Raw genomic sequence first — 26,278 nt, 5'->3', positions numbered from 1 at the left:
GATAAAAGTGCAGAAAGATCAACACCCAGACTGTATGAAGGCTCCTGACTGTGAGGTGTGGCTGGGGGGCGCGGCTGGAAAGGACTGGGCTGGCGGGTGACCAGGAATCCAGGTGGCGGGAAGTCTCACTGCTGGCTTTGGGACCCTGCGGGTGACAGTGAGCTGCTCTTCCCCACCACCTGGGCAGGAACTGGACAAGCACAGCACACCGTGGCAGTTTCTGGGCCATGCTGCCATCCGGACACAGCACACTGGTGTCTGCCTAAACCCACAGCACCAGGCGCACTAAGTATAACTACAGGCTTCATTTAATCATAATGTATCGATATTGATTCATTAATTGTCCCGGTCTACCGCTCAAGTGCAGGATACAGAATTGTGTTTGTGAGGGGCAGTTTGTATGGGGATCCTGTACTCTGCACAAGTTTCCTGCAAACCCAAGGCTGTTCTAGAAGGTATTCTGCTAGGCTGTTCTTAAATGATCACTACAAGAAAACAAGCCTCACACGGAACCTCGTGTGATATGAAATTCAATCAAAATGGACCACAGACTTACAAGTAAAATGACAAATTATAAAACTCTAAGGAGAAACAACAGCAGAAAATCACCAGGATGAAGGGTGGACAAAGGGCTCTTGGACTTGATGCCCATAGCCCACAGCTAGGAGACCAACTGTCACCAAAGCTAAAAGCTTTTACTTGCAAAAGACCCTGATAGTGGTGCATGAAAAGCTCTGCCCCCCAGGAGGACCTTGGGGGCCCCTGGGGGTCCCTGGGATGCCAGGCGGTGGGCACAGGCCCACAGCCCCCTCCAGCCCCCTAGCACTGGGGCTGTGGCCAACCTCTGATCTCTGGGAGCCCTAGGAGGCCTTGGGAAGGTATGGAGCCCCGCCCCCCCAGCGTGTGCAGTGGGCGGGGCTGGCAGGATGGGTTTGAAGTGGGGGTGCACAGTGCCCAGTCCCCCTCCCCGTCCCCCCCCACCGTGTGCAGTGGGCGGGGCTGGCAGGATGGGTTTGAAGTGGGGGCGCACAGTGCCCAGCCCCCCCTGCCCCCCCACCGTGTGCAGTGGGCGGGGCTGGCAGGATGGGTTTGAAGTGGGGGCACACAGTGCCCAGCCTCCCCTTCCCCGTCCCCCCCCAGTGTGTGCAGTGGGCGGGGCTCGCAGGATGGGTTTGAAGTGGGGGCGCACAGTGCCCAGCCTCCCCTTCCCCGTCCCCCCCCAGCGTGTGCAGTGGGCGGGGCTGGCAGGATGGGTTTGAAGTGGCGGCGCACAGTGGTGGAGAGTTAGCCCTTAAAATGCAGGTGCCCTCCCACTCCCACCCCTGGAGTCGGGCCGCCTGGGTGCCAGTGCCTGGCCACGGAGCCTCCACCACCGGAGCCACACCCCGGCTTGGAGGGAGGCTGGTGGGGTGAAGCAGTCTGCAGGGTCGCACCCCATCAAGGACAATGACAGCAACAAGCACAAGCAGGGCCCCAAAAGCCCAGCGGGGAAGGGAGCTGAGGTGGCTGCGGGACTTGGGCTTTCTGACAGGGCAGCGGGCCCGTGCGTGTCAGGCCCAACCCCTCAGAGGGTGACCACAAAGGAGCCATTCCGAACTGGTCAGGTACCTGCCCGGATGTCGTGAGGAGTCAGCCCCTGGGACTGGCGGGAGGGTCCTGCAAGCAATGGCATGCACTGACACACGCGTGTGGTCTGAGCCGCAGCCCACGTGCTGGGCTGGGGGGGTCTGCAGGCCAGGCTGGGAGGAGCGGGGGGAGGGGAGTGCAGGCCAGGCTGGGGGGAGGGGGGCTCAGGCCAGGCTGGAGGGGAGCAGGGGGAGGGGAGTGCAGGCCAGGCTGGGGGGAGGGGGGCTCAGGCCAGGCTGGGGGGGGAGCAGGCTGGGCTGAGGGGGAGCAGGAAGAAGGGGGGGTGCAGGCTGGGCTGGGGGAAGGGGGGTACAGGTCGGGCTGAGGGGGGGAGCCGGGGGAGGGGTGGTGCATGCCAGGCTGGGGGGTGCAGGCTGCGGGGCCCTGTGAAGATGGGGGTGTTCAGCAGTGGAGCATGGATAGCACCCAGGGAAGAGATGGCAGACAGCTGTGCGGCCGTTAACCCCTGTGGTGTGGACACAGACCTCTCCACTGCCCCTGCCTCATCCGCCCGCTGCCTGGTGCCCAGCGTCTCCTGTCACAAAGATTCACATGCACACACGCACACGCATGCGCGCACGCACACGCAGCACGCACACGCACACACGCATACACACACGCATGCACGCACACACCTCCCCAGGAAACTGTAAAGACAGGAATGAGGTAGAAAAAGCCACCACCAGGCCCAGGCCGGAGGGGCTGTCTGGGAGGAGGACTGGCCTGCTCAGCCCCTGGCTGAGCGGCCCGGCCTGGCCCGGCCTCCAGACCTGGCTTGTGGGGCTGGGGCTCCACGGCGGGAGCTGGCTGGCAAGGGAGGGGAGCCGCCCCGCCACCGGGCACCGGGTGTGAGTTCAGATCCGGGGCAGCTGAGCGAGCCATCATGTGAATATCAGGCCTCTCAAACCGCAGTGCCAGGTGGTGGTGACGCTCAGGCTGGCGCGAGCTCAGACCACCAGAAGATGCTTTCAGACCGGCCCGTCCTCTGAGGTGCACGCTGACCCCCACATGCTGCACCCTGGTGGGCCCCCTGCAAGGCTGGCTCCAAGGCCAGGTGAGGGCTTGGCTGCCCGCTGCCCGGGGGTTCAGGTGAGGGCTTGGCTGCCCGCTGCCCGGGGGTTCAGAGCGGCTGTCCGGCTTTTGTGTTCCTCAGGCCTTGAGTCCAGTGTGACAAAGCTCTCCCCCTCCCTCTGGCCCACGTGGCACTGGCTCCCATGCTGCCCGGGGTTCCACTGCTGGACAGGCCCATGGCACCCGCCTCCGCCCGCCGGGGCCGGGCCTAGGTTCTGTCCTTGTGCAGCCTGGGGCGCCCCGAGGCCCCGCGGCTGTCTGTCACCGCTGCTCTGCTCACGGCAGCTCGGAGGGCTGTTTTGGTGCCGAGGAGCCGCGCTGCGCGTGCAGCAATCAGATCCGGCTCCGGCTCAATCACGTCTCATCGCCTGGGTGCTGGGGAGCTGATTGCGGCTCTGCGAGGCCCCTGGGCTCAGGCGGCGGCGGCCAAAGCCTTCAAGGACTTCCTTAACGAGGGTAATTGAGGCAGGGCTGATTATGCTGGAAAGCTGGGGTGGGTGCACTGAGCCCCAGCACAGGCCGCATCACCCCCAAACAGGGCCACATTCTCTGAACTTGTTTCCCACGCAACTCTGTGGTGATTACGCGCACTTCTTTTTAGTAACAGCAGCCCCGGCTGCCGCAGGAAACACGATGATTTATGGGCTGCTGTCAGACCTAGGCCAGGCGGGTGGAGACACGCAGCCCTCCCGGGGCCCTGGCCTCCCTCCCAACATCCAGGTGGCCCTGGGCCGTGTGCAGACAGTGCAGCCTGGACACCCCATCCTGCCGGGGCAGCGCCAGCCACCCAGGACCGTCCTGGCCAGGCCTGCCAGGGGGCGTGCACCCCGGGGACCCAGGGGGCCACAGCCCACCCGCCGCAGTGGAACCACAGCAAAAGCCACAAGCCAGGAGAGGCTGCGCGATGCCCCACGGGCAGCGAGGCCGAGGCCGACCCCCAGGCACCCCCCGCCCAGGGCCCACTTCCAGGGGACCCCAGCACCGCAGCCTGGACACCCAAGCTTGTTCACCGCCAGCTCCTGCCGCCCCTGACCGAGGCTCAGGCCGCGGCTCTACCTTCCCACGCAGCGGTGCGTGGCTCTGCGCATGCCACCACCAGGGCCTCTGCCCAGGACGGAGACCTGTCACCCGGGTCTGCTGCAACATGGTCACAGCCGCAGCCACCCACGAGTCCAGTGCCACGGGGGCCACAGCTGACCGCTGCCCACTGAGCGGGAGCTGCGGGCCGTCCCAGCCGCCGCCACACCTCCCAGCAAGCAAGACGCACAGCCAGCATGTAGCAAAAATGTTTAATCTCTCCTTAATGTGTGTTTATTTACAAGTACTAAATCTGAAGAACAGTAAAATATGAAATAGCCGTGTATGTACACTCTGCAGGCTGGACCCGGGCAGCTCTGGCCTCCAGCGGGACCTGGCCACACTCGGTCCACTCAGACCGTCCAAGGGCCGTTCTTCTTTTGGGGGTTCTATAGAGTTAAAGGAAAGCTAACGGTGGCCTTTGTCTTAAAAATATCATCCTCTCTCTCTAAATATATCTATTCTAGCTTGTGTAGCACCAACATGAGCCGTCAGATCCGGGCAGGGGCACCGGAGACCCTTGGCAGGGGGACCAGAGAGGCCTGGGGGCACTGGCCCATGCCTGGGACTCAAGGCTGTGTCCTGGGCACCCCGGGCTCCTCTTCTGTTCCCCACGCTGCTCCTCAGGCCAAAGGGCAGGCCAGGCAGGTGGGGCGGCAGAGTAGGCCCGAGGTCTCAAGGCCGAGTGTCCAGACCAAGGCCCAGGCCTGAGCTGGGTGCTGGGGCACAGCAGGTCGGGTAGGAGGGACTCCAAGGGGCGGGGCCTAAGGCTGCAGGCGGCAGCAGAGCTCTGCTGTGCCAGGTGGGCCGGGGACCCCGGGGCTGCTAGGGGCCCACGGCGTCTTACCACCTGGAGCACAACACGCTCATGCCCAGCCCCCAAGAAACACAAGCCGGAGGCCATCCAGTGTTGTCCCAGCCTGCAGGGTACCTGGGCCAGGAGGACAGGGTGAGGACACACAAGCCCAGGCCCAGGCGGGTGCAGCGGGAGCCGGGCAGCGGTGGCTGGATCAACTCACATGTAAACAGGATGCTAAAGTGCTTCAGACAGATGCCCTGTGGGGCTGCTTAGGCTGGGCGGGCACCCACCGCCCCTGCCCAGCATCACCACGCGGACAGGGCAGCTGCCAGGGCTAAAGGAGGCCACCCTTCTCTGTGGAGGCCTGAGAGGGGGCAGGGAGGGTTCTGAAGTGATTCGGGAGCCCAGAGGCTGCTGCGTGGCCGAGGCAGAGCTGGAAGAACGGGGGCTTCAACTCGAAGCCAGCATCCAGGGAAGACTTTGGGGGAAACGGAGGCTCTACCCAGTCCCAGCCTAGAGACGTGAGGGGGCACACAGGGGTCCCAGGCCACACCAGGGGCTGCAGAGACCAGCCCGCTCCCAGGCTGCGGAGCCCGGGCGCTGGACGCCCGCGGGACCCTGGGGACAGGCCACGCAGCGCCCAGAGCAGGAACTCCCTGAGTCCGAAGTTCACCGATCTCACACCAACCCCGTGCGGGAGCAGCTCTAGGCTGACCTCGGACGCCCCCTCGGACCCACACCGCTTACAGGGGCCAGATCCCAAGGCTGGCCAGTTAGCTGTCCCTCAAAGCCCATTGAGAAGATTGAGTACCATTGAAAAAGTGACCTGGAAAAGGGGAAGAGCCACTTGTTTGCTTTGACAAGTGATTACCGATTAATTTAAAAAACATAAAAAAGGGTCTAACCACCTCTAGTATTCAACACTTGCAGTTTGAAAAAGATCAACCCAGACTAAACTCTAGCACGATCATGCAAATCCACGGGCCCTGCGCAGGGCGGAAGCCGGGGCTGGGCGGGGCGGCCGCTCCTCCCCCGCCGCACCCGCGTGCCCTCCGCTTGGTCTGCTCTGCGCTGCAGCGTCCTCTCCTCTAGTAGCTGTACAGGGCCCCACTGGGGCTGGAGATGATGCCAGAGCCACACATGTATATACACACATATATATACACACACATATATATATATGTACAGGAGTTTCGGGTTTCATTAAAAATCTGTTCTTTGCTCACAGAGGGCGAGGGTGGTCAGCAGCCCATCTCCAGCCCCTTGGGTTATGGCTGCCGTTTGTGGTCCACGTGAATCCAGGGAGTGCCCGAGAGGCCCTGCCCCTCGGCCGGAGTACAGCAGGATTTCTTGTTCCCCTTTAACCAAAAACGACCCCCTAAGTCGCACTGTTCCGGAGGGGCCTGGAAGCCACTGAGAAGCCAGACAGCAAGCCACGTGGGACAGAGGTGGCGATCAGGAGGAGACAGAGAGGAGGAAGAGGAGAGGACAGAGACAGAAGGGAAGGGCCGGGGAGAGGACGGGGCAGGCAGCCGGCCAGCTCTGTGGGCAGCACAGGGCTGCATCGGGGGCAGGCGGCGAGGGAATAAATAAGGGGAACATGCGCTCTGTGACCCGGGGGCCCCCAGAGGCACAGCCCTGAGGACAGAGGGGCTGCCCAGTCCACCCACCAGTCTCTGGGGAGTGGCATCTGCACCCTCCACGGGAGGAGCAGCCTTTCCCCCGGTGGACGTGGCATGCTGGCCCCGGCGCGCGGAGCACGCGGTGAATCTCAGGGTGATGGCCGAGCGCTGGCACAGGTGCCGACGGGAGGCCGGGGCGCGGCCCAGGCCGCAGCTGGCCGGCCCAGCCGTGGGCATTTCACCTCTCCCTCTGCTGCCAGCCAGGCCCTGGACCCTCACGCTGCCCGCGGGTGAGCTGGGGAGGCAGGGGCCGCGATGCTCCAGGGACGGGCCAGCCACTGCCGGGCCTCTGAGCTCTGCGGAGACCGCCACCCTCTCCCGCCACGGCCGCCGGGCAGGGAGGCGGCCAGGCCGGCACCAGGGCCCTGGGACAGGGGTGGAGAGGCCACGGGGGCCCTGCCTGGCGCTCCGCGGGGCGGGGAGGCCGTCTGCCCTTACGCCGGGCCTCCAGTGGGAGGCTGCTGGGGCTCTCAGCTGCTCAGCGCCATTGTGTCCACCACCTGCTCCAGCTTGCTCCGGAGCCGCTGCCGCCGTGCCTGCTCATCCTTCTCCAGGGCCACCAGGATCTGTGGGGCGGAGGTCAGGGCTCAGGGCTGCCGAGTGTGGGCCAGACACCGTGCCACGATGTGTCAACAGGGAAGACCCCAGAGGCCTGGTCCTCACGCCCCACGCTGTGGAAAGGGGCTCCCCAAGCCGGACACCCGGGCCTCACATGCGGTCGCTACCTCCCGTCCTGGGCTCTGACCCGGACCTCTGTGCACAGAGGTCCTCGCCGCCTCCACCTCCCTCCCGGCCCCAGAGGCCGCCAGCCAGCCCAGCCCCCCCTCCCCCAACCTGCCCAGCCCAGCCCAGCTCTGGCTGCGGGAGCACGGGCTGGGCGGGGCTTAGGCTGCCCCTCCTGTCCCTGCTGCCTCTGCTCCAAGGCCCTTCTCCTGGGCTGAGAACTTTCACTTCCAACTTGGTCCCAGAACCTTCCAGAACCCACAGCTCCACAGCTTTCAAACCTAGAACCTGATCTCAAGGCCTAACTCTGTTCCCGGCTGGTCATTCTGACCCTCATCTCAGGGGCCCAGAACCGCACGGGTACAACCCTGCCTCAGCGGCTCCGAATCGGCAAGTGGGCCCGCCAGTCCCGCCTCAGACTGCAATGGCCGACTTGCTCAGGGAAACGGCCCCGGCCGAGCCTGCCCGCTGGGGACAGCCTGCCCCGTCCCGGGTCATCCCGGCGCCTGGCGCCCGGCCACTGCCCACACCTCCATCCTTCCAGACCTCCCACCCCGGCCGGCCCGCTCTGCTCAGCTAGCAGGGACCTTCCATGGCCCCACTGGGTCCTACAGCGCCCGGGGCAGAGGCAGGAAGACAGCCAGGGACGCCGGGAGAGCCAGGGGAGGAGCTGGGCGTGGATGGTGTCCGGCCTGGGCCAGGACGCACCTCATCCTTGTACTTGGCGATGTACGAGTAGATCTCGTGCAGGGCGCTCATGCTGTTGAACTGGCTCAGGTGCAGCCGGGACTGCTCTGCCAGGTACGCGCTCATGTCCTGGTCGCTGATGGCGGGCATCTTGGCGATGTCAGCGTAGTACCTGCCAGAGAAGATGCGGGGTGTGGGTCAGACCCCAGCTCCGCCGGCCCGCCCGCCCCTCTGCCGGCCGCAGCGAGCGGCCCACCTCTCCACCCAGCTCTTGTAGTTGGGGATGTCCTTGGCGTAGAGCAGCTTGTTGGAGGGCGAGTCCTTGCCCAGCTTGTGCTCAGAGGTGGAGCAGGAGTCCATAAAGGTCTGGGCCACCACCGACAGGCAGGCGTCCGTGATACTGTTCTTGTGGATGTCGAACACGAACTGCGGGTTCTTGATCACATTCACCCAGAAGCGCAGGGGTAGACTGTGGGCGGGAGCACGGTCAGCTGAGCCCACTGGGCTGTGTCCTTCTGAACAGGCTGCCCCTGACAACTCTCCTGACCGTGGCCAGCGGGGAAGTCAAGGCCCACAGTGGGTAGGGCCTCTCAGGAAGGTGCCCTCCCCTCCCCTCCCCTCCCTCCCTCCGGCGTGCCTCTCGCAGAGCACATCCAGGTAAGCAGGCGTGTGTGGCCGGCAGGCCGGGAGGCGCTCAGCCCCCATCCCTGCCCCCTGCAGCCTGCCTGCGTGGCCCACACCCTGCTCCAGAGCGGGACCCACCTCAGCTCCATGCAGAGGCCCAGCCCCCACCTCTGCACCCACCGCAGAAGGCCACCGCTGAGCCTCCAGCCACACACAGCATCGTGGAGATAGCACTGGAAGCAGACCGGCCGCCCAGGCACATGGTGCCAAGAACTCAGGGGCCGTGTAAGGCCAGTGACACAGCTGTCTGGGCAGCACGAATCAAGAGCACCCATGTGTCAGAGCTCCTGGGCAGGCCACCCTGACCAGCCGGGGCTGCCCATGGCAGCTCTGCCCTCCCTGCCCGGACAGGAGCACCGGGCACCCCTCCCAGCAGGCAGCACTGCAGAGTCCTGGAAAGGCAGAGGTGGCCAGGGCCGCCCAGGAACATGCCAGAAGGGAAGCCCAAGGCACAAGGGCTCCTGACTGTAAGTGCCACACATGTGAGCCAGTGCTGTGCCCCACACGATGGGCAGCCAGCCCTCCCCGCCCCCCTGCCCCCCCCCCCCGTACCAGTTGCTCTTCCAGGTGTGGCGCACGTCAGAGTCGTGGATCTGGTGCTTGTCCGCCTGCTCGTCCAGGAAGTCAAACATGTACTTGATGGCGAGCGGCAGCGCGGAGCCCCGGTGTGCGGTGCTGAAGATGGTCTCGAAGAGGTCGTCCACAAACTTCTGCAGCGTGCCCTGCAGCGGCAGGCAAGGCAGCGCCTGGGCTCAGCGGCCGCGCGGCACACGCAGCCGGGCGCGGCGGGCCGGCCCTCAGCCTGGCCCCCGGCCCCGCCGGCCACACTCACCTTGGTGGCCAGCAGCCGTGTCAAGTAGATCTCCGAGACCATCTTGCTGCCCCGGTCGCCCTCCCGCTGGTCCAGGTGGTCGTGGTTCTTCACCAGGTGCCAGAGCTTGGTGCCGCTCTCCAGGTCGGGTGTGATCATGGGCGTGCGGGAGCGCAGGCTGTCGGGGCTGCTGGCCGTGCGCAGCATGCTCTCTGCAGGGAGGGGTCTGTCAGCCCCAGAGCCGTCCTGGCCAGCGGCTCCGCCAGGCCCCGGTGGGCCCCTGCTTGAACCAGTCCTGGGCTGTGGCCCCACCAGGTGCCTACCTGAACCTCATCCTGGACCTGCCCCCCCGCCTTGCCCGAGCCCCTCCTGTCCTGGTATGAAGCTGGGACGATAGCACAGCCCCAAGGGGCTGGTAGGAGGCAGTTGGGGTCTGCACAGAGAATTCAGGGGCAGGCTATAGGGAGAGGCACAGCCTCCAGAATTGGGCCCCTGCCCTGGAGCTCCGGGCCCCTACCGTATCTGCTGAGGGACTTGGTGAAAGTCGAGGAGTTGGAGATGTTGTAGGCAGACGTCTGCTTGGGCACCAGGGCCACTGATGACCCGTCTGTCACCTATGGGCAGAGAAGCAGGGACCCATGACTACCAGGATGCTACCAAGAGGCCCGATCCATCGCCTGCTGGAGACCAAGTGACACCCGGGCGCTGTGCCTGGAGGTGCTGTGTCTGAGGCTGGGCGGGGAAATCGCCCGCAGCCCAGGCCTCCCCTCCAGACGCGTGGCACCGTCCTGGGCCGGCCCAGTGGTGCCCGAGGGCAGGGGACCCGTGTGGAGCCGGGCCAGGACGGGCGGGCACCTGGTAGTGGGCGAGCGTGTTCAGCCTCTTCCAGTCGTTGTCGATCTTGGTGGTGACGTCCTCGTCCTGCAGGATGATGCGCGCCATGCGGCCCTGGCGCCACTCTGCGGGGGTAGTGTGCTGGAGGCGGGCCGGACCCCACTGCCGGCCCAGCTCCCCCACACAGCCCTGCGGGCCCACTCTCGCTCAGCGCGGGAAGCGGGGAGGGCGGCGGGAACAGCTGCTGCGTGCTGGCCCCGCAGGGTCGGCCCCGACCCCTCGCTCAGCAGCAGGCCCTGCCCCTGGCGTTCATCCTGGCCTTGCTCTGGCTCAGGGCTGGGTTCCAGACGCTGCCCCTCAGCCTAGACCCCTCCACCAACAGCCCTGGCCCAGGCCCTCAGCTGCACCACAGACAGGACCCCAGGGTTCTGCTGCACAGCCCCTCCGGGGCCTCCTACAGCCCTCATCTAGCTGGCCGAGGCCGGAGACCCATGGCTCCAACAGCCCAGCCTCCCTGCGACCAGGGCAGCTCAGTGTGCCTCTTTTCTGGAGCTCTTCCACCTGCCCCCTCCCCCGCACCTGAGGACCCCAGACCCCTCTCTGCCCCACTGTGGCCTCTCCAGGCCTTGCCGGGGCCCCGGGAGGCTTGAGACTGGCTCCCCAGCACGTCCCACTCCCCCGTCAGCACACACTGGCCTGCCGGCCACTCAGCCTGCAGCGTGGCCGCAATGCCACTTCCCGTCAGCCCGGGGCCTCACCCAGGTCCATGTCCCCGGCCTTGGGCCGCTGGGAGTAGGGCACCCCCTTGTACACGGCGTCCAGCAGCTTCTCCTTGACCTGCGTCACCGTGTCGCAGTTCAGGCCCTTCACGGGCACCTCGGGTGCATTCTCATTCTCAGGGTTCACGCAGTTCAGGGTCTGCGGGGGAAAGGGGGCTACGTCAGCCCCACTGCCCACTCTCCAGCCTGCTCCTCGGGCGTGCCCAGCACAGGGCGGCCGGCCGGCCCAGCCCGCTCACCAGAGTCTTGTAGTCGATCTGCTGCCGGATGAGCTTGTCCTCGCTCAGAGAGTAGCGAGCCTCGCCCGTGATGGCGTCGATGGGTCCCTTCTCCATCTGCTGCTTGATGGCGCAGTACAGCATGAAGAGCGGCTCTCCAGCACACTCCTGCAGGCGGCAGTGCGTGAGCCGGCGGCTGCTCCCAAGCCGGGGGCCCGTGCGCGGCCCAGTCCTCCCGGGACGCGAGCCAGGGACAGCAGCCCTCACGGACACAGCACCCCAGTCCTGAGGGCGGTCTCCCAGGACCTGTGCCCGCCGTGGCCAGCCTCGGCACCCCGCCTCACCCGCCGCAGCCCGCGGCGCTCTGAACAGCACCCAGAAGGCCCCCACCACTGGCTGTGGGGGGCTAGATGTGACTACCGCCAGCCAAACGGGATGTGATTCCAGAACTTTCCATGCCACCCTCCAACAGGCTCATCAGCTGAGGGCACAGTGCGCACAGCCACATGCTACAAGGCCCGGACCGCGGGGTGAGGGCTGCTTCCCACCCGTCTGCTCCACACGAGGCAGCCATGAGCCCCGGGCTACCGCCGGGCCTCCGCAACTGCTGTCCACACAGCCAGGCCGCCCTCCCCCTCCTCCTCCTCCTCCTCCGGGGTGGGAGCCTGGAGCACCGGCTCACCCACGCCACGCCTGCCCGCCCGGGACAGGGTCCCGAACATTTGCTGATCCATTGAAAGCTTGAAAAGCCATCCCGGGCAACTGTTGAGTCATGTCATTTCAGCAAGCTGAGGAGAGCCAGCTGGCTGGGCTCAGACCGGTTCTGCCGGCCTCCAAGGGTGGCAGTACCCGCAGAGTCCCCACTGGGCCCGGGCCGGGGTCCCAGGCCGTTCAGGTGGGAAGCCCTGGGCTGGGGCGGGGCGTCGGGCAGCCCTGCCTCATCAGCCCCAGCAGCGGCTCTGCTGGGGCCCAGGCGCCCGGAGCCTCGTTAGCGTCTGCAGTAATTACACAGACAGCGGCTAAGGAAGGGCCACAGCACCTAACAACAACACGCACGCCCGGCAAACAGGCCTCGCCAAGTCACAAGCACCCAACAACAACGCGCACGCCCAGCAAACAGGCTTCGCCAAGTCAGCCAGGAGGGGTGCGGAGGGTCTTGCTGCAAACGCCTTCTCACCAGAGGAGGAAGAGTCTGCCGGGGTTTCTCAGGATAGCAGCCTGCCTGCCAGGGCTCCTGGGCCTGGACGTGGCAGGGGCAAAGGAATGCAGCCCCAGCCTCTGAAAGCCAGAGTGAGCACTGCCTGGGCCGCGCCCCACGCCAGGGGCTCAGACAGCTCGCTCCCGACCCAGCTGCTGCCCCCCCCCCCCCCCCGGCCAGCCTCGACCTCCACCAGACCGCCCAAGATAACGAAGAGCCACAGCCCATACACAGTCCAGGAGGTCCAGACCAAAGGCCACTGAAGCCCAACCCTTCCCCTCTCCACTGAAGCCCGACCCCTTCCCCTCTCCACTGAAGCCCGACCCCTTCCCCTCTCCATCAAAGACCGACCCCTTCCCCCATGCAGGTGGGCTTCCGGTCGTGCTAGGGAAGGAGGGGAGGAAGGGCGGTCCAGCGGAGCGTGCAGGAACTGCCCAGGGAGTTTGAGCGAATGGCGAGAGGAGGAGGGGAGGAGGAGAGGCAAAGGAGAGCAACTCCACCCTCAGTTAACGCCACCACCGTAAGAGACAAGCTGGTGTTAACAAGCGCTATACGGAAAGAAATATCCCTAGAAAGTGTGTGTGTAAAGGATAAAAAAAAATCTGTTTCCAAGTTTGGCATTAAAGAAGAAAAATAAAAGCCGGGCGCCGGTGGCTCACACCTGTAACCCTAGCTACTCAGGAGGCTGAGATCTGAGGGTTGCGGGTTGAACTCTTAATTTCAATTAACCACCAAAAAAAAAAAAAAAGAGGCCAGAAGTGAAGCTGTGGCTTAAGTGGCAGAGTGCCAGCCTTGAGCACAAAGGCTCAGGGACAGTGTAAGCTCGAGCCCTAGGACCAGCACAAAAAAGGAAAATGTGGGCAATCAACACAGGAGACAATGTCCAACCTACAAAGACAACCAAGCCACAAGCGACCAGTGTGTGCCCGCCCATTGGCCACCATGACAGAGACCAGCGCCCCCACACCTGTGAGGCTCCCCAAGAGCTACAGCCCTTGCTGTAGGGTGAGACGTCCTACGGTACAGAATAAGCCCGTGCTGCCCTTCTGTGTTCTCACTCCTCGGGAAGCCACTGCAACAGGAACGTGACCAGCACAGACAGCGCACACAGAGCGCCGAGGGAGGCGCGGGTCAGCAGACACCACCCGCAGCACTCGCCGCACACAGAGCACCATGCACGTCCCGAAAGCAGGGCCAACTCCCGTGCCTTCACGAAGGGGGGCTCTGCTCCACCCAGGGTGAGGTACAAAGCAACACGCGTGGCACGACCAAGAACCAAGGCTCAGAACCAGAGCTCCTTCTAAATACCAACAGCGCACCAGTGGCCCACGCCTGCAAGCCTCGCCACTAGGAGACTGAATCTGAAGATGACAGGAAAGCGAGACTTTACCTACATTAATCACCAAGAAGCTGTTAAGTAGAGCTGTGGCTCAAGTGGTAGAACACTAGACTTGAGCTAGAAAGCTAAGAAACAGTGACCAGCCTCTGATTTCAAGCCCCAGGACACACGTACACACATGCACACATGCACACACACACACACACACCAAAGAAACAAAACCCCAGTAGTCCACACCTACAAGTGTCAGCAACTTCATGGAGACCGAGTCAGGAGGATTGCTCAGGACTTCTGGACCAGACTGGACAATCAGCAAGACCTCATCTCAAACAACTTTTGTTAAACAAAAATAATTCTATTTACAGATGTCTGCCTGCGATTCAGAGACCGGAGCGCGCGCGGCCCGGCCGGGCCGCTGGGGACAGGCAGGCCCGCCTCTTCATGCTCCCCTCGGGGGTGGTTATGTGCGCCAAGATGAGACATGGTGCCTTTTCGAGGGAAGAAGACGATGGAGCTGAGAACAGCGGCCCCGTGCTCACCACGCTGCAGGCCAGGCCAGAGCTCCCTCCTTCCTTCCTGGCTGAGGCAGCAGCAGCCCCACGCTGGGGGGTCTCAGCCCACAGCCTCTTCCTGGCCGTCCAGGCCGTTCGTAAGCAAGTGAGCCATCTCTCCTTTCAGCCCAGTGCCGCGTGGGCCGTCTCCATCAATGAGAACGGTAAGTCTGTGTCACTGCCTGCAAACCTAACCCTTTCCAGATTACTCTGGCTTTACCGCCAACTTTGCCGAAACGTTTACAGTCCTATGTGTCCGCAAGACTACAACAGATTTCCTTTTCTTCTTCACAATCTCAGACAGATTTGTTCTTGCGGCAGCCTTGGCCTCAGCGCTCGGCTTCCTTCTTTCCTCTTCCTTTTAGAGGAAGGGGGCCCTGCGCGGCCTCTGCTGGGCAGGCCACTGCCCCCGGGCGGGCACTGCAGGAGCCCGTACAGCGCAGACACCGGTCAGTCCGGACCAGAGCAACGCTCCACATGCTGCTCAGCCTGATGCGCAATTTGAAACACGAGTGGCTCACTCGTACGACTTCCGGTGAGAATGCCCGTTCTGAACGGAAGCCCAGGACAGCAAAGCATGGCGCGGGGACTACCACCGCCGCCCATCCCCTCTGCTGAAGGACACGTGGCTGTTCACCAGTCACAGGAACACACACTAGCTCACTCCACCTACAGGAGCCCTCAGAGTAACGAGGGACGGGCAGAACGCGCGTGAGGCCAGGGGCCTGGGGAGAGTGCGGGAGCTCAGCGGGGGCAGACCGGGGCTCTAGACCGTGCGGGATCTGGGACTGCATGGCGGTGCCTGCACGGTGAGGCTGAGGCACACAGGCCACGCCTGCAGTAGAAAGCCTCGTGAACACCACAGCTCGGCGAGCTGGCGAGCCCACTGCCGTGACCTCATGGCTGACCGGGAGCCACGGCCCGCTGCTCTGCCCTGCCCCCTCTCCAGACAGGACCGCTGCTCTCACCAGGCTGAGAAAGACCCACACTCAAGCGTCAGTGCAGTTCCTGGTGGACGCGCGTCTCTGGGCACCGTGCGAGAGCTGAGAGCTGTCGGGCAGACCCTCCCTAAGCCAGAAGCCTCTGCGCCTGCTCGCCGTCTCACACAAACCTCACCGGCTCTCAAGGACACTGCATGGCCTAAAGGCGGCACTGGCAGCAGGGCAGAAAAATCCAAAACTCTACCTCCAATGAAGCACCAAAGAAACCCAACTGAACTAGAGACTTGGTTCACAAGGCAGAGTGATGAGCAAGCGCTTAGCTTAAGAGCCCGTTCAAGGCCTGGTCCTGGCCGGGGGAGGGGAACGGAGATGGGGAGGGAGGGAGGGAGGAAATCAACCACCAGGAGTGCGTCCCCTGCAGAGAAGCGAGGCCCGTGTGGCCACCTCCACGTGCACGGCGGGCAGCGCACCAGCACAGGAGGCGGAGGCGGAGTACGCTTGGAGCTCCGATCAGCCCACCTCTTTCCTGGGACCCTGGTGACCTAGAGGGCAGACGGGGTCAGCTCAGCCACTGTGCTCCTCGGCCCTCCTCCCTGTCGCTCCCTCCTCTTCCTCCCCCTCCCCTCACAGCCTCAGCTTCCGTAGACACAGCTCTTTCCCATGAGACAGCCCGGCCCCAAGTAACCCCTGGCCTGCCGCACGGCCCGGCTGCCCGAGACGCCCTGCTGGCCTCGGAGGCAGGCCCGTCTCCCGCTGCTTGGCACAAGACAGGCACAGACCCAATGCCGGCCCTTGGCCAAGATGCACTGAAGTGCATCCCGCTGCTGGGGGCGTGGAGAACGGGGGTCAGCGGGGACAGCACACACCAGCTGCTGGTGCCGTTTAACCCCGCGCGGCGCGGCTGCCTTGGGTTCAGAGCCCCAGTTAACGCCTGTGGAAGTGCATGGCCGTCTGCACAGAGCCGTGCATTTCACAGGAGCCAGTTAACACCTGTGGAAGTGCATGGCCGTCTGCACAGAGCCATGCATTTCACAGGAATGCAACTGTGCTCTCTGCTGCAGGTCTGGAGCAATGGCAGCGGCATTTACTGGGCAACCGGTCGAGGGCCTGGGACTGCCAGATCCACATCCGCCCCTCTGAGGAGGCACAGGGGCCTGGCCCTGGCCCGCCTCCACTTCACCTCCTCCCCGCAGCCCCACCCCATCTTCTCCCAGCAGTCCTGGGGCCCTGCCAGGGACCCGCTCCGTGCACAGACCCGTGTGCTCCACGAGGCCAGCCAGCCCCCGGCAGCGGCCTGCTGAGGGCGGCAGCAGGGAGGCGGTCCCGGGCTACAGCCACAGCACCAGTCGCGCTGGTGGCCACCACCCTGCTGGACATGTCCTAGGCACACGTTTGCACGGCCTCACCTGGGGGGGGGGGGACACGGACCACCTGCCAGCCAGCCACGCTCTGAGCGGTGCACCGCTCACCATGGACAGCGCGGGCTCGCAGCCAAGAGGAACCTGCGCTGCCGGCCCTTCCCTCCTCTGCTCTGAGTGTGGCTGGTGCGGTCACCTGGGCTCCAGAGATGGCAGAGGAAGCCAGTGCCCCCTCCCCACTCACGGCTAGCACACGGGAGCCCTGAGACTCCCCAGAGGGGCCAGGGCCATTGGGAGTCCTGTCCAGCTGCTACCCTGAGCCTGGTGGCCAGTCCCAGGTACCTGGCACAGCAGTGATCAAGTCCTGCAGGCAGACACCAGGCCAGGCCCTTGGTCTGGACAGAAATGTCTGCCGAGGGCTGCACAGGGGAGATGAGGAAGAGAGGAGGAGGGGAGGAGGGGAGGAGGAGAGGCGGGGAGGAGGGGAGGCGGGGAGGAGGGGAGGCGGGGAGGAGGGGAGGCGGGGAGGAGGGGAGGTGGGGAGGTGGGAAGGAGGGGAAGCAGGGAGGAGGAGAAGCAGGGAGGAGGGAAGAAGGGGAGGAGGGGAGGAGGGGAGGTGGGGAGGAAGGGAGGAGGGGGGAGGGGAGGAGTGGAGGAGAGGAGGAGGGGAGGTGGGGAGGCGGGAAGGAGAAGCAGGGAGGAGGGAAGAAGGGGAGGAGGGGAGGAGGGGAGGAGGGGGAGGAGGGAGGTGAGGAGGTGGGAAGGGGAGGAGGGGAGGTGGGGAGGAGGGTCGGGGCCCTTGTGGCGGCCTGGCCCAGGCAGCTCAGCTGAGACCACGGCTGTCCGGTTCTCCCCCACCCCCAGGCAGCAGTGCCCACCTTGAGGAACTTGTACAGGAGGAAGGTGAACCAGTTGGTGAGCATCTTCTCAGCCACGGATTCGGTCCTGTAAGTTGCAGGGCAGCAGACACAGCGATGGTGTTGTCCTTGCCACCAGGGCCCCCGCAGGCCCAGCTGGCCCTCGCCCCGCAGCCCAGGGCAGCAGGCACAGGCTTCTCTGGGGGCGTTGAGGACTCGGAGTACAACCTGTACTCCAAGCCTGAAGTACAACCGCGCGGGCCCAGACGGTACCACTGGCGGTTGCTGGTGGCGGGGAAGTGGAGGCGCACAGGGCCCAGCGACCCCCCCCACGTCCCCCTCCCCACCCCCCCCGTCCCACTCCCCACCCCCCCATCCCCCCTCCCCCCCCCGTCCCCCAGGCAGCACTGATGGCTGTCTGCAGGGGAGGCCTAGGCCTTCCCCCTACCCACAGGCCCGGTCCCCCTCTCCCCCCGCTGGGCCCCCCCCGCTGGCTCACCGGCGCAGGAGCAGCTTGGGGTGGTTCTTGCTCTCCAGGTTCTTCTCGATGAGGTCGGACAGCAGCTGCTTGAGCACGCCTGTGGCGTACTCCATCTCGCCCTGCAGGGCGGTCATGATGAGCGAGGCCACATTCCCACGGTCACGCATGGAGAAGCTGCGCTGGGCCTCCAGCGTGCGGATGAAGGTCAGCAGGAAGTGCTTCTTGGTCAGCAGCTGCCCGAAGAGCGTCAGTGACTTCTCCACGTTGGCCTGCACCTGGGGCACACGGGCGTGCTCAGACCGCGGGGTGGGCAGCGCGAGGCCGGGCCAGCAGGGCAGGGCAGGGACAGACGGCAGGCCCAGGTAACGGTGCCACAGCACCCCGGCTGCACAGCCCCGGCAGCCAGTCCCAGCCTCACAGTCCTCAGCAGAATAAATGAATCCTGGAAGCCAGAACGCTGCCCCACGAAGCCAACTGCAGCTGAGGAGCAGAGCACTCTGAGGGAAGAGGGCCTGCTCTGCCACTTCTCTGTGTCAGGACCTCTGACTGGTGCCTCCCAACACAACACTCTCCTCCCAGAGCAGACAGACAGCCCATGTGACAGCATACATGACACACAGAGGCTGCGCGCCGCCATGCATCAAGTTCAGGGCATGGAAAGGCAGGGAGAAGCACCCAAAGCAGACCAGGGCCTAGGCCAGAGTGACAGCAAGGCCCTCAGACGCGGGGGAGCGTCCATGCCGCAGCGGACCCGCGGGGGTGCATCGGGCGGCAGAGGCGGCGCAGCCTGCCGAGCATGGGCCGTCTGTGGCCGGGGCTGACTGCGTGGGCCAGAGGGGCCCTGAGGCCTTGTGCACCCACTTCTAGGCTCACTCTCAACAACCTGAGCGTGGCTGCTGTTCACGCACAGCCCAAGTCCAGCTGAGCGCCTCCCCTCCCCCACGCCACACAGGGATGTCCCGAAAAAAACAGCAAAGGTGAGCGGCGGGTGTGCCCAGAAAAGAGGCAGGATGCACGGCCCAGCTACTGAGGAAATGCTTGGAACCCAGGCTGGACATGGCTGGTAAGCCTGCCTGTGCCCTCGGAGAATGTGGGGCTGAAGCAGGAAGCCCGCCCCGCCCCGCCCGCCCCGGGCGCCCCGCCCACAATGGCTCCTCCTGGATCCGCTGCCAGCATCTACCAGCTGAGCCCCGGGGTCCTGGGCGTTCCCGGCTCCCCACAGGTCGAGGCCCGCACCCTACCTCCATCTCCTTGAGCACAGGGTGGTCCTCAATCCCGGGGAAGAGCACCCGCATGGCGTACGTGCGGTAGTCCAGGAACGGGATGCCGGCCCCGTCCAGGTCGCTCGTCAGCTCGTGGATGTCTGTCTGCAGCTCTGCAAAGGCTGTGGACCGGCAGGGGCCAAGGTCAAGACCCCTCCTCATGCCCAGCCCGTCCCTGCCCACAACTGTCTGCCAGGACCAAATTCTAGTCCCTCTGGCCCTGGTCTTTTGAGTGGAAACCACTCTGCTGCCTGGTGCCCCTGTGTCCTCAGTCCTGATGTGGATGAAGCCCCTCACCCGGCTGTCATCCAGACCAGAGCAGAGATGATGGTGGGCTGTGCCTCCTGCTTTGACCACAGCCATGAGGGGGAAACACGTACGGGGTAGGCGCTGGCCCCCCCACCCCCAGAAGGGATGTGGGCAGCAGACGTCCCGGCCAGCAGCCGCAGGGGCTCCCCGCGCTCCCAGCCCCAGGCAGACACCTGTCACGTGCACAGGACCGCTGCACCTGGCCCTGAATCACCACTAGATATTCGGGTCTGACCAGGACTAAGGGACATCCTAAGTACAACAGGCCCTGAGCCCCCAACTCCACACAGCCCACGGGAGCACCTCGCCCGTGCCCCTGCCCCCAAGCCCCCGGCTGTTAACCCGGTAAATGCCAGCCGTGGCGCTGTTCTGTAAGCTTACAGGACATCTGCTTCTCACAGGCCTCACAGTCTGCCTCCCACCGCCTCCTCTGCTGGGCTGAGAGGCGCCCAGCAGGGGCAGGCCACGAGCCGTGGACCCACAGCACCCAGGCCCAGCCTAAGGCCTCGCCACACCACCCAGGGCCAGCCTGACGCCCACTGACTGTCCGCTGCCTCCAGCCTGACACAAATCCAGGAGCGGCCCCATCCTAACGGCCCATGGGTGCTGTGCCACCCGGGCCTCTGTCCTAGGCCGCCCGCCTCCCCGTTGGCTACACCGCCTAACTCCTGCCTACCCAGCACCCCAGCCATCCGTACCCCACAGCCCCGGGGCATGGACTGGAGTCCAGGAGATCCACAGCCCTGGGGCACAGAATGGAGTCAGGAGACTCCTGAGCTTTTGGGCAGGGACTAGCAACCCTAGCATGCGACGCCTCTGAGGAGCTGAGCGGCTGGGGGTGGCGGCGCGTGCTGGCACACTCAGGGAGCCCTGGCTCCTGGCTCCACTCTCCGCTACTGCTCAGCACTCAAGTCCACGGCCTGTACACCTGTGTCTTGGCTGCCCAGAGCCCACCCCAGTCTCTGGGCCCTGTCTCCACCTGCCCTTGGGGTATCCCCCCGTTAGGCTGGGGCTGCCAAGAGCTCAAGCCTGAGAATGGGGAGGCAGGGGACCCAGTGCGGCCATCGGAGTGCTCCAGCCACCATGGAACCTACTCCACGGCCTGTCACCCAGGAATGTGGCCTCCGCCCATTCTGCAGACAGGGACTGAGCTACCGATCCCATCTCACAACGGGCTAGGCTGTGAGTCTCGCCTAGTTCTGCAGACCTCAACAGGTGTCCGCCACCCCTGGCACGTGACAGCGCTCAGGGAGCATGGGCGCTGAGCCTCAGCGGGGGGGGCCGCGGGGGGCGGGGGACGGAGGCGGGGAGGGAAGGGGCAGGGAGAGGGGGCGGGGGCGGAGCACCCTGCCGGACCCCACACACCTTCCTTGCACTCGAGTGCCACTCGGGACTCCAGGTTGTCCATCTGCAGCTGCAGCCGCTTGAGGGTGCGGTCGGCATCGCGAGACTTGCGCTTGTAGGCGATCAGGACGGCCACGATGACCAGCAGCAGGAGGCCCCCGCCCCCGCCGATGCCCACAATGGCGGGCAGCGTGAGCAGGCTGTCTGAGTACATCTGCAGCATCCCGGGGGAGAACTCAAAGCCGCCTGCTCGCACCTGCCGGGCGGGCACAGCGCATCAGGAGCCGCACTCACTGGGCGCCGGAGCCCACTGTACAGCCCGCTTGTAGGCATCGGGGCACCCACGGGGCAGAAAGGGGGGGCAGGGGCCGTGGGGCGGGGGGCTGAAGGTCTGGAGAGGAGCTGGTGGTTGGGCAGGCCAGGCTGGAGCGGAGCAGGGCACCGGAGTCTCCTGGGCTCTGCCCCCAGGTGGGTGTGGACCAGGCACGCACCGTGACCTTGTGCTGTCCCGTGAGGTTGGGCGACTCGCACAGCAGCTGCGTCTCCGACACAGTGAGGACACACGGGGTAGAGCCAATGAGCACCGTGTAGTTGAGCCGGGAGTTGCCAGGTGCCGGTGGCAGCAGGTTCCGACCCTGCACGGGGTGCAGATGAGCTGAGGGCCGGTCCAGGTCTCCCCGCCCGGCCTGCTTCCCCACCTGCCCCGGCCGGGACCCACCTTGAGGATGAGGGGAGAGCTGGGCTTGAGCTCCAGGAGGCCGGTGGGGCTGAGCGGCTCTAGCACCGGGTCGGGGTAGTAGAGGAAGGAGGAAGAGTTGAGCACGAGCAGGGCGCGCACGTTGTCCATGACGAAGCCCAGCTCGTCCGGCCGCTCCCCCAGCTCGGGCGGGCTGCGCGTGGGGTTGTCCACAGATGGGGCCCGGCACACCATGGTGGTGTCATTGTACACCATGCAGCTCTGCGACAGACGGCAGGGTGCTGGGCCGGACTCACAGAGCCCCGCAGCGCCCCCCCCCCCCCGCCCCCGGAGCTCGCGAGACAGAGCCCTGCCCCGGGGATGGCTGCGCGGGCGCCGGCCGGGCACCTCCCTGAAATCCACCCCACAGTGGGAGAACAGACCTGCCGGGTAGGCCAGGACTGGCACCGTAGGGAGACAGAGACCCAGGTAGACAGCAGGGCTGAGCAGAGCAGGGGGCAGAGGGCACGGACTTACATTCTCCCTCTCAACACCTCCATACTTGGCCCGGATCCGGGGTTCACGGACGGTGGCCAGATTGGTGCCCGTGACCGTCAGCAGGGTCCCACCACTAGAGGAGTGAGCGGGGGTCAGTGGGCTGCTGGGCCGGAGGGCACAGGAGCCACCCCAGCCCCACTAGCAGAACTGTCCCAAGGCGGCAGGGGGGGCTGGGGCTCGGCACAGGGCACCCCGAGACCGCCACGGCGGCCGCGGCGGTGGAGGTGGCCCTCACCTGTTGATGCTCCACTCAGGGTCGATCCTCAGGATGGTGGGGTCCTCGGTGTAGTTGTACTTCACCTCGGGGTTGGCCAGCTGGGCACGGTTAATGTTGATGACAATGGGAGCGCTGCCCGGACTCTGCCCTGGTGGCGTCAGGCAGCGGATCTCCCGAGAGTTCCTCCTGGGGGCCGAGCACATGTGAGGGCCTCCCCGGGCACCGGCGCCCCTGGGGCAGGCGAGCAGGGTGCGCAGGACGTGGCTCCACGGCGAGCCACGCAGCCTCACGCGGCACCATCTGCCCGCGGGCGACTACCTGTGCCGGAGGCTTCGGCCCTATCCTTGGCCAGGCTGACCTCCCTGCCTCCCCCTCAGGCCTGGCCTGGATGTGGGCCTATCCCAGGCCCCCGACTGGACCTCAGGCCTGGCCTGGCATGTGGGCCTCTCCCCAGGCCCCTGACTGGACCTCCATCCTTGGCTGCATTCCTTATGGGCTCCACTTTAGAGTAGGAAGGGCCTGGTCTTTGTCTCTCTCCTCAGGAGACCCTGGCCAGGCTCTGTGCGCCACCTCTGCCTCCTCCTCAGCACTAGGCAGGCGTTAAGTCTGCCTGGGCCCCGGAGGCCCGAGCCGCTCACCCACAGCGGGCCTGTGCCCCGCCGCAGGGCCAGCAGCGGCTCACCCACAGCTCGGGAGGCCAGCAAGGCCAACACTGCTTCCTCTTTGTACACCAGGGTGGACTGGGCTGGGGTTCAGGGCCAGGCGGTCACCTTTATGGGAGCTGGCAGCCAAGGCCTGCTCTCCCAGACTCTCCCCCCACCTCTAACTACAGCCTGGACGCCCAGAGCTGCCGGGCCTGGCTCAGCTGCAAATACCAATGATCAGGCTGATAACGGGTAATTACCACAGGAAAATATTTAAAGGGCCGTTCCATTATCTCCCTAATCTAAAATTATCCACTTCAGGCCTCAAAGCTTTTGTTAAGATGTCTGTTTTCTCTAAAAAAAATTTTTTTAGAAAGAATATTTCTTATTTTGTTCTCCAGGGAGTCCCGTCCCCTCCCCCACCCCCCACCCCTGGACGGCAGGCCCCGCCCTCCTCATTTCTACCATGGAGGCAGTCCCCGTCTCCATGGTAACCTCTGCCTCTTGAGTTTCCATAGTGATCACCCCAGCCAGGTTCTCCATACCCGTTTCCCAGGCAACAGGAGGGGACACAGCCAGGGATAGTCCTGACAGGACCACCAGTGGGTACAGTGTGTGTGTGCATGTGTGCGTGTGCGTGTGCACATGCGCGTGTGCGGCCATGCCCTGGCCCTGCCGCCCCTGCCCCGCGTACCAGGAGAAGGAACAGGGCCGGCCCCCAATGGACACGGCCACGTCGCTGCCTGCGTTCAGGTGGCTGCCCTCGATGCCGATCCAGGTGCCTCCCGACAGAGGCCCGCGGGAGGGGCTCACGCGGTAGAAGGTTGGAGTCTGCCGGAAGAGACTTGTTATGAGGACGCTAGCCCACAGCTCTGTCCCCAGACCAGGAGTCCCAGGCGCAGGCTCTGCCCCATGCCCCTGGTGCGGGACAGCTCAGGGAAAGGGGCAGATGGCACAGGACATCTGGTGCTGGCCTCAGCCAGGAGGGGAGCACGGGGAGCCCAACGCGGTGGCCCGAAGCCCCTGCACCCAGACCTGAGGTCTCCCACCCGGACCACCTTCCCAGGCAGAGGGGACAGCGGGCGGCACTTACCACAAACGTGAAGCGCTTCGGTGACAGAGCCCGGTAGTGGGGCGAGCAGTCCCGCACGCACACCTCCACCAGGGCGTCATGGGCCCGCACTGTGCTGGCGTCCCCGATCTCACACACAATCCTGCAGGCGGGGGCAGCAGCTGCCCTGGCTGCACCATCTCTCCACCCCCACCTGGCCGCCCGGTCCTGAGCACTGCCGTACCGCCCTCCACAGGGCTGCGCCCTGCCTGCCACCCAATCCCGAGCACTGGCGTACCGCCCTCCACAGGGCTGCGCCCTGCCTGCCACCCTGTCCTGAGCACTGCCGTACGGCTCTGCACAGGGCTGTGCCCTGCCTGCCACCCAATCCCGAGCACTGGCGTACCGCCCTCCACAGGGCTGCGCCCTGCCTGCCACCCAGTCCCGAGCACTGGCGTACCGCCCTCCACAGGGCTGCGCCCTGCCTGCCACCCAATCCCGAGCACTGGCGTACCGCCCTCCACAGGGCTGCGCCCTGCCTGCCACCCAATCCTGAGCACTGGCGTACCGCCCTCCACAGGGCTGCGCCCTGCCTGCCACCCAATCCTGAGCACTGGCGTACCGCCCTCCACAGGGCTGCGCCCTGCCTGCCACCCAATCCTGAGCACTGGCGTACCGCCCTCCACAGGGCTGCGCCCTGCCTGCCACCCAGTTGTGAGCAGTGGTGTATGTCTCTGCACAGGGCTGCGCCCTGCCTGCCACCCAGTCCTGAGCACTGGCGTATGGCTCTGCACAGGGCTGTGCCCTGCCTGCCGCCTGGTCCTGAGCACTGGTGTACCGCCCTCCACAGGGCTGCGCCCTGCCTGCCACCCGGTCCTGAGCACTGGCGTACCGCCCTCCACAGGGCTGCGCCCTGCCTGGCAGCCCCACCCCTAGTCCTGGGGCGCACTCACTGCTCAGCACTGATGTACTGGCTCTCCACGGGGCTGCACAGCACCTTGCCCACACGCACGCCCAGACGCACGTCTTCAAACCGAAGGCCCAGGTTCTCCCCGGTGATGGTGAGCCTCGTCCCTCCCTGTCGGGGGCCTGTCTCTGGAAACAGCTGTGGGAAGGCAGAGGCTGGGGCACCAGCAGGCCGGGCCCCCCACGCCGGGCTCGGCCAGGCCAGGCCTCCGGCCTACCTTGAGAATCTTGGGGTCTGCACAGCGGCTGCTCCCGTGCCGGGCGTGCATCCAGGCAGCAGGCGCCTCAGCGGGGCAGTGGTGGCGCAGGGAGCAGCGGCGCTCGGCCACACACCAGCCGCACTCGAAGCGCGGGTCGGCCTTGAGGCAGAGGCCGCAGCTCTGGCGCAGGGCTGGGCACTTGTAGAGGTGGGCTGCGGGGGGGGGGGTGGAGGGGGAGGCCTGGTCAGCACGGTCCCCGCCCTGCCCCGCCCCACCCGCCCGGCAGCCTGGGCCTGCTGCTCACCCTGGATGTTCTGGGGGTTGTCGATGACGAAGTTGCCATTCCACACCACCGACAGATTCACAGGCAGGTCGCTGACGTCGTTGCCTTCATAGGAGTACTGTGGGCACGGACACAGCAGTCAGCCATTGGCTGCCAGCTCCCACAGCCAGGCCACACAGAATCAGGCCTGCCAGCTGGGGCCTGCGAGCCTCTCTCCCCAAGAATGGCCACTGCTGGGCTTCCCACTTAAAGCCCAAGCCCAGGTGGTCAGTGACTGTCACACATCTGGCCGGCGCCCCTGCCCCACCTGTCACATAGACCCGCCCCCTCTTGCAGCCAGGCAGACCCCTCCGGAGTGAGCTCACTCCTCCCTGGGACCTTCTGGGAGAGCCAGCCTTTCTGGGAAACCAGGGCCCCAGCCAGCCCTCTAAACAGCAGCAGGGGTACTTCCAACTCAGCATCTGAGTGCTGAGTGCACAGGGCTACCCTGAAGCCTGGTGCTTATGCCCTGCAGCACCTCCCAGGTAGCCTGAGCTCAAGGCCACAGCGCCTCCCAGGAGACGGGGCCTGGGGGTCCAGCTCTGCCCCACTTTCCAGCATTGATGACTCTACTCCATCCCTCTGCCTGGCTGCAGGGAGCAAGCCTGGCATCTTCAAGGGTAGCACAACCACCCAACGTAACCTTAGCTCCAAGACATTCCCTAACACTCCCGCTTCCTGCTAAACGTGGACCTGGAGAGGAGGGGGCCTGGAGCCTGGGGAGTGGAAGACACAGGCAGCTCCGGAGGGTTCTCAGGGCACAGAGCACCAGGGCAAGCGGAAACAGCACAGCCACCATGCAAGGAGCAGTCTGCAACCCGCCCGCCCCTGAAGCCGGTCCTGACCCCCAGGCTCCCACCCCACAAGGACGGCCCAGACGGCCAAAGGGCTAGCGAGGCCAGACCAACGTGATCAGACCCTCCCTGGGCTGCCGAGGCCCTGGCCTGAGCCTCCTGTTCACACAGTAGGACCCAAGGCCAGCCTTGGAGATGCACCACACTCCTGACTGAACA

The 26,278-nt window shown here is 65.3% G+C and overlaps 1 protein-coding gene across 1 annotated transcript in view; it reads right to left on the bottom strand.

Moving 5' to 3' along the window:
• Positions 1–3,974: 3,974 nt before the first annotated feature.
• Positions 3,975–26,278, bottom strand: part of Plxna1 (plexin A1) — a 47,979-nt gene continuing 25,675 nt past the window's right edge. The window contains exons 10-31 of the mRNA XM_042680020.1: positions 25,248–25,344; positions 24,962–25,155; positions 24,731–24,882; positions 23,820–23,940; positions 23,421–23,557; positions 22,101–22,268; positions 21,845–21,938; positions 21,350–21,589; positions 21,123–21,266; positions 20,653–20,887; positions 18,958–19,100; positions 17,735–17,991; positions 17,257–17,323; positions 11,013–11,159; positions 10,753–10,912; positions 10,016–10,119; positions 9,678–9,774; positions 9,182–9,372; positions 8,902–9,071; positions 7,922–8,134; positions 7,687–7,837; positions 3,975–6,821 (exon numbers count right to left, since the gene is read on the bottom strand). Of these exons, the coding sequence (XP_042535954.1) occupies positions 6,726–6,821; positions 7,687–7,837; positions 7,922–8,134; positions 8,902–9,071; positions 9,182–9,372; positions 9,678–9,774; positions 10,016–10,119; positions 10,753–10,912; positions 11,013–11,159; positions 17,257–17,323; positions 17,735–17,991; positions 18,958–19,100; positions 20,653–20,887; positions 21,123–21,266; positions 21,350–21,589; positions 21,845–21,938; positions 22,101–22,268; positions 23,421–23,557; positions 23,820–23,940; positions 24,731–24,882; positions 24,962–25,155; positions 25,248–25,344 (3,378 nt within the window). The 3' untranslated portion in view covers positions 3,975–6,725. The remainder of the gene's footprint in view (positions 6,822–7,686; positions 7,838–7,921; positions 8,135–8,901; positions 9,072–9,181; positions 9,373–9,677; positions 9,775–10,015; positions 10,120–10,752; positions 10,913–11,012; positions 11,160–17,256; positions 17,324–17,734; positions 17,992–18,957; positions 19,101–20,652; positions 20,888–21,122; positions 21,267–21,349; positions 21,590–21,844; positions 21,939–22,100; positions 22,269–23,420; positions 23,558–23,819; positions 23,941–24,730; positions 24,883–24,961; positions 25,156–25,247; positions 25,345–26,278) is intronic.

This window comes from Dipodomys spectabilis, unplaced genomic scaffold, assembly GCF_019054845.1.
Source record: "Dipodomys spectabilis isolate Male_0828 unplaced genomic scaffold, ASM1905484v1 ptg000054l, whole genome shotgun sequence".
Taxonomy (NCBI): Eukaryota; Metazoa; Chordata; class Mammalia; order Rodentia; family Heteromyidae; genus Dipodomys; species Dipodomys spectabilis.
This window is presented reverse-complemented; position numbering and strand designations above follow the sequence as displayed.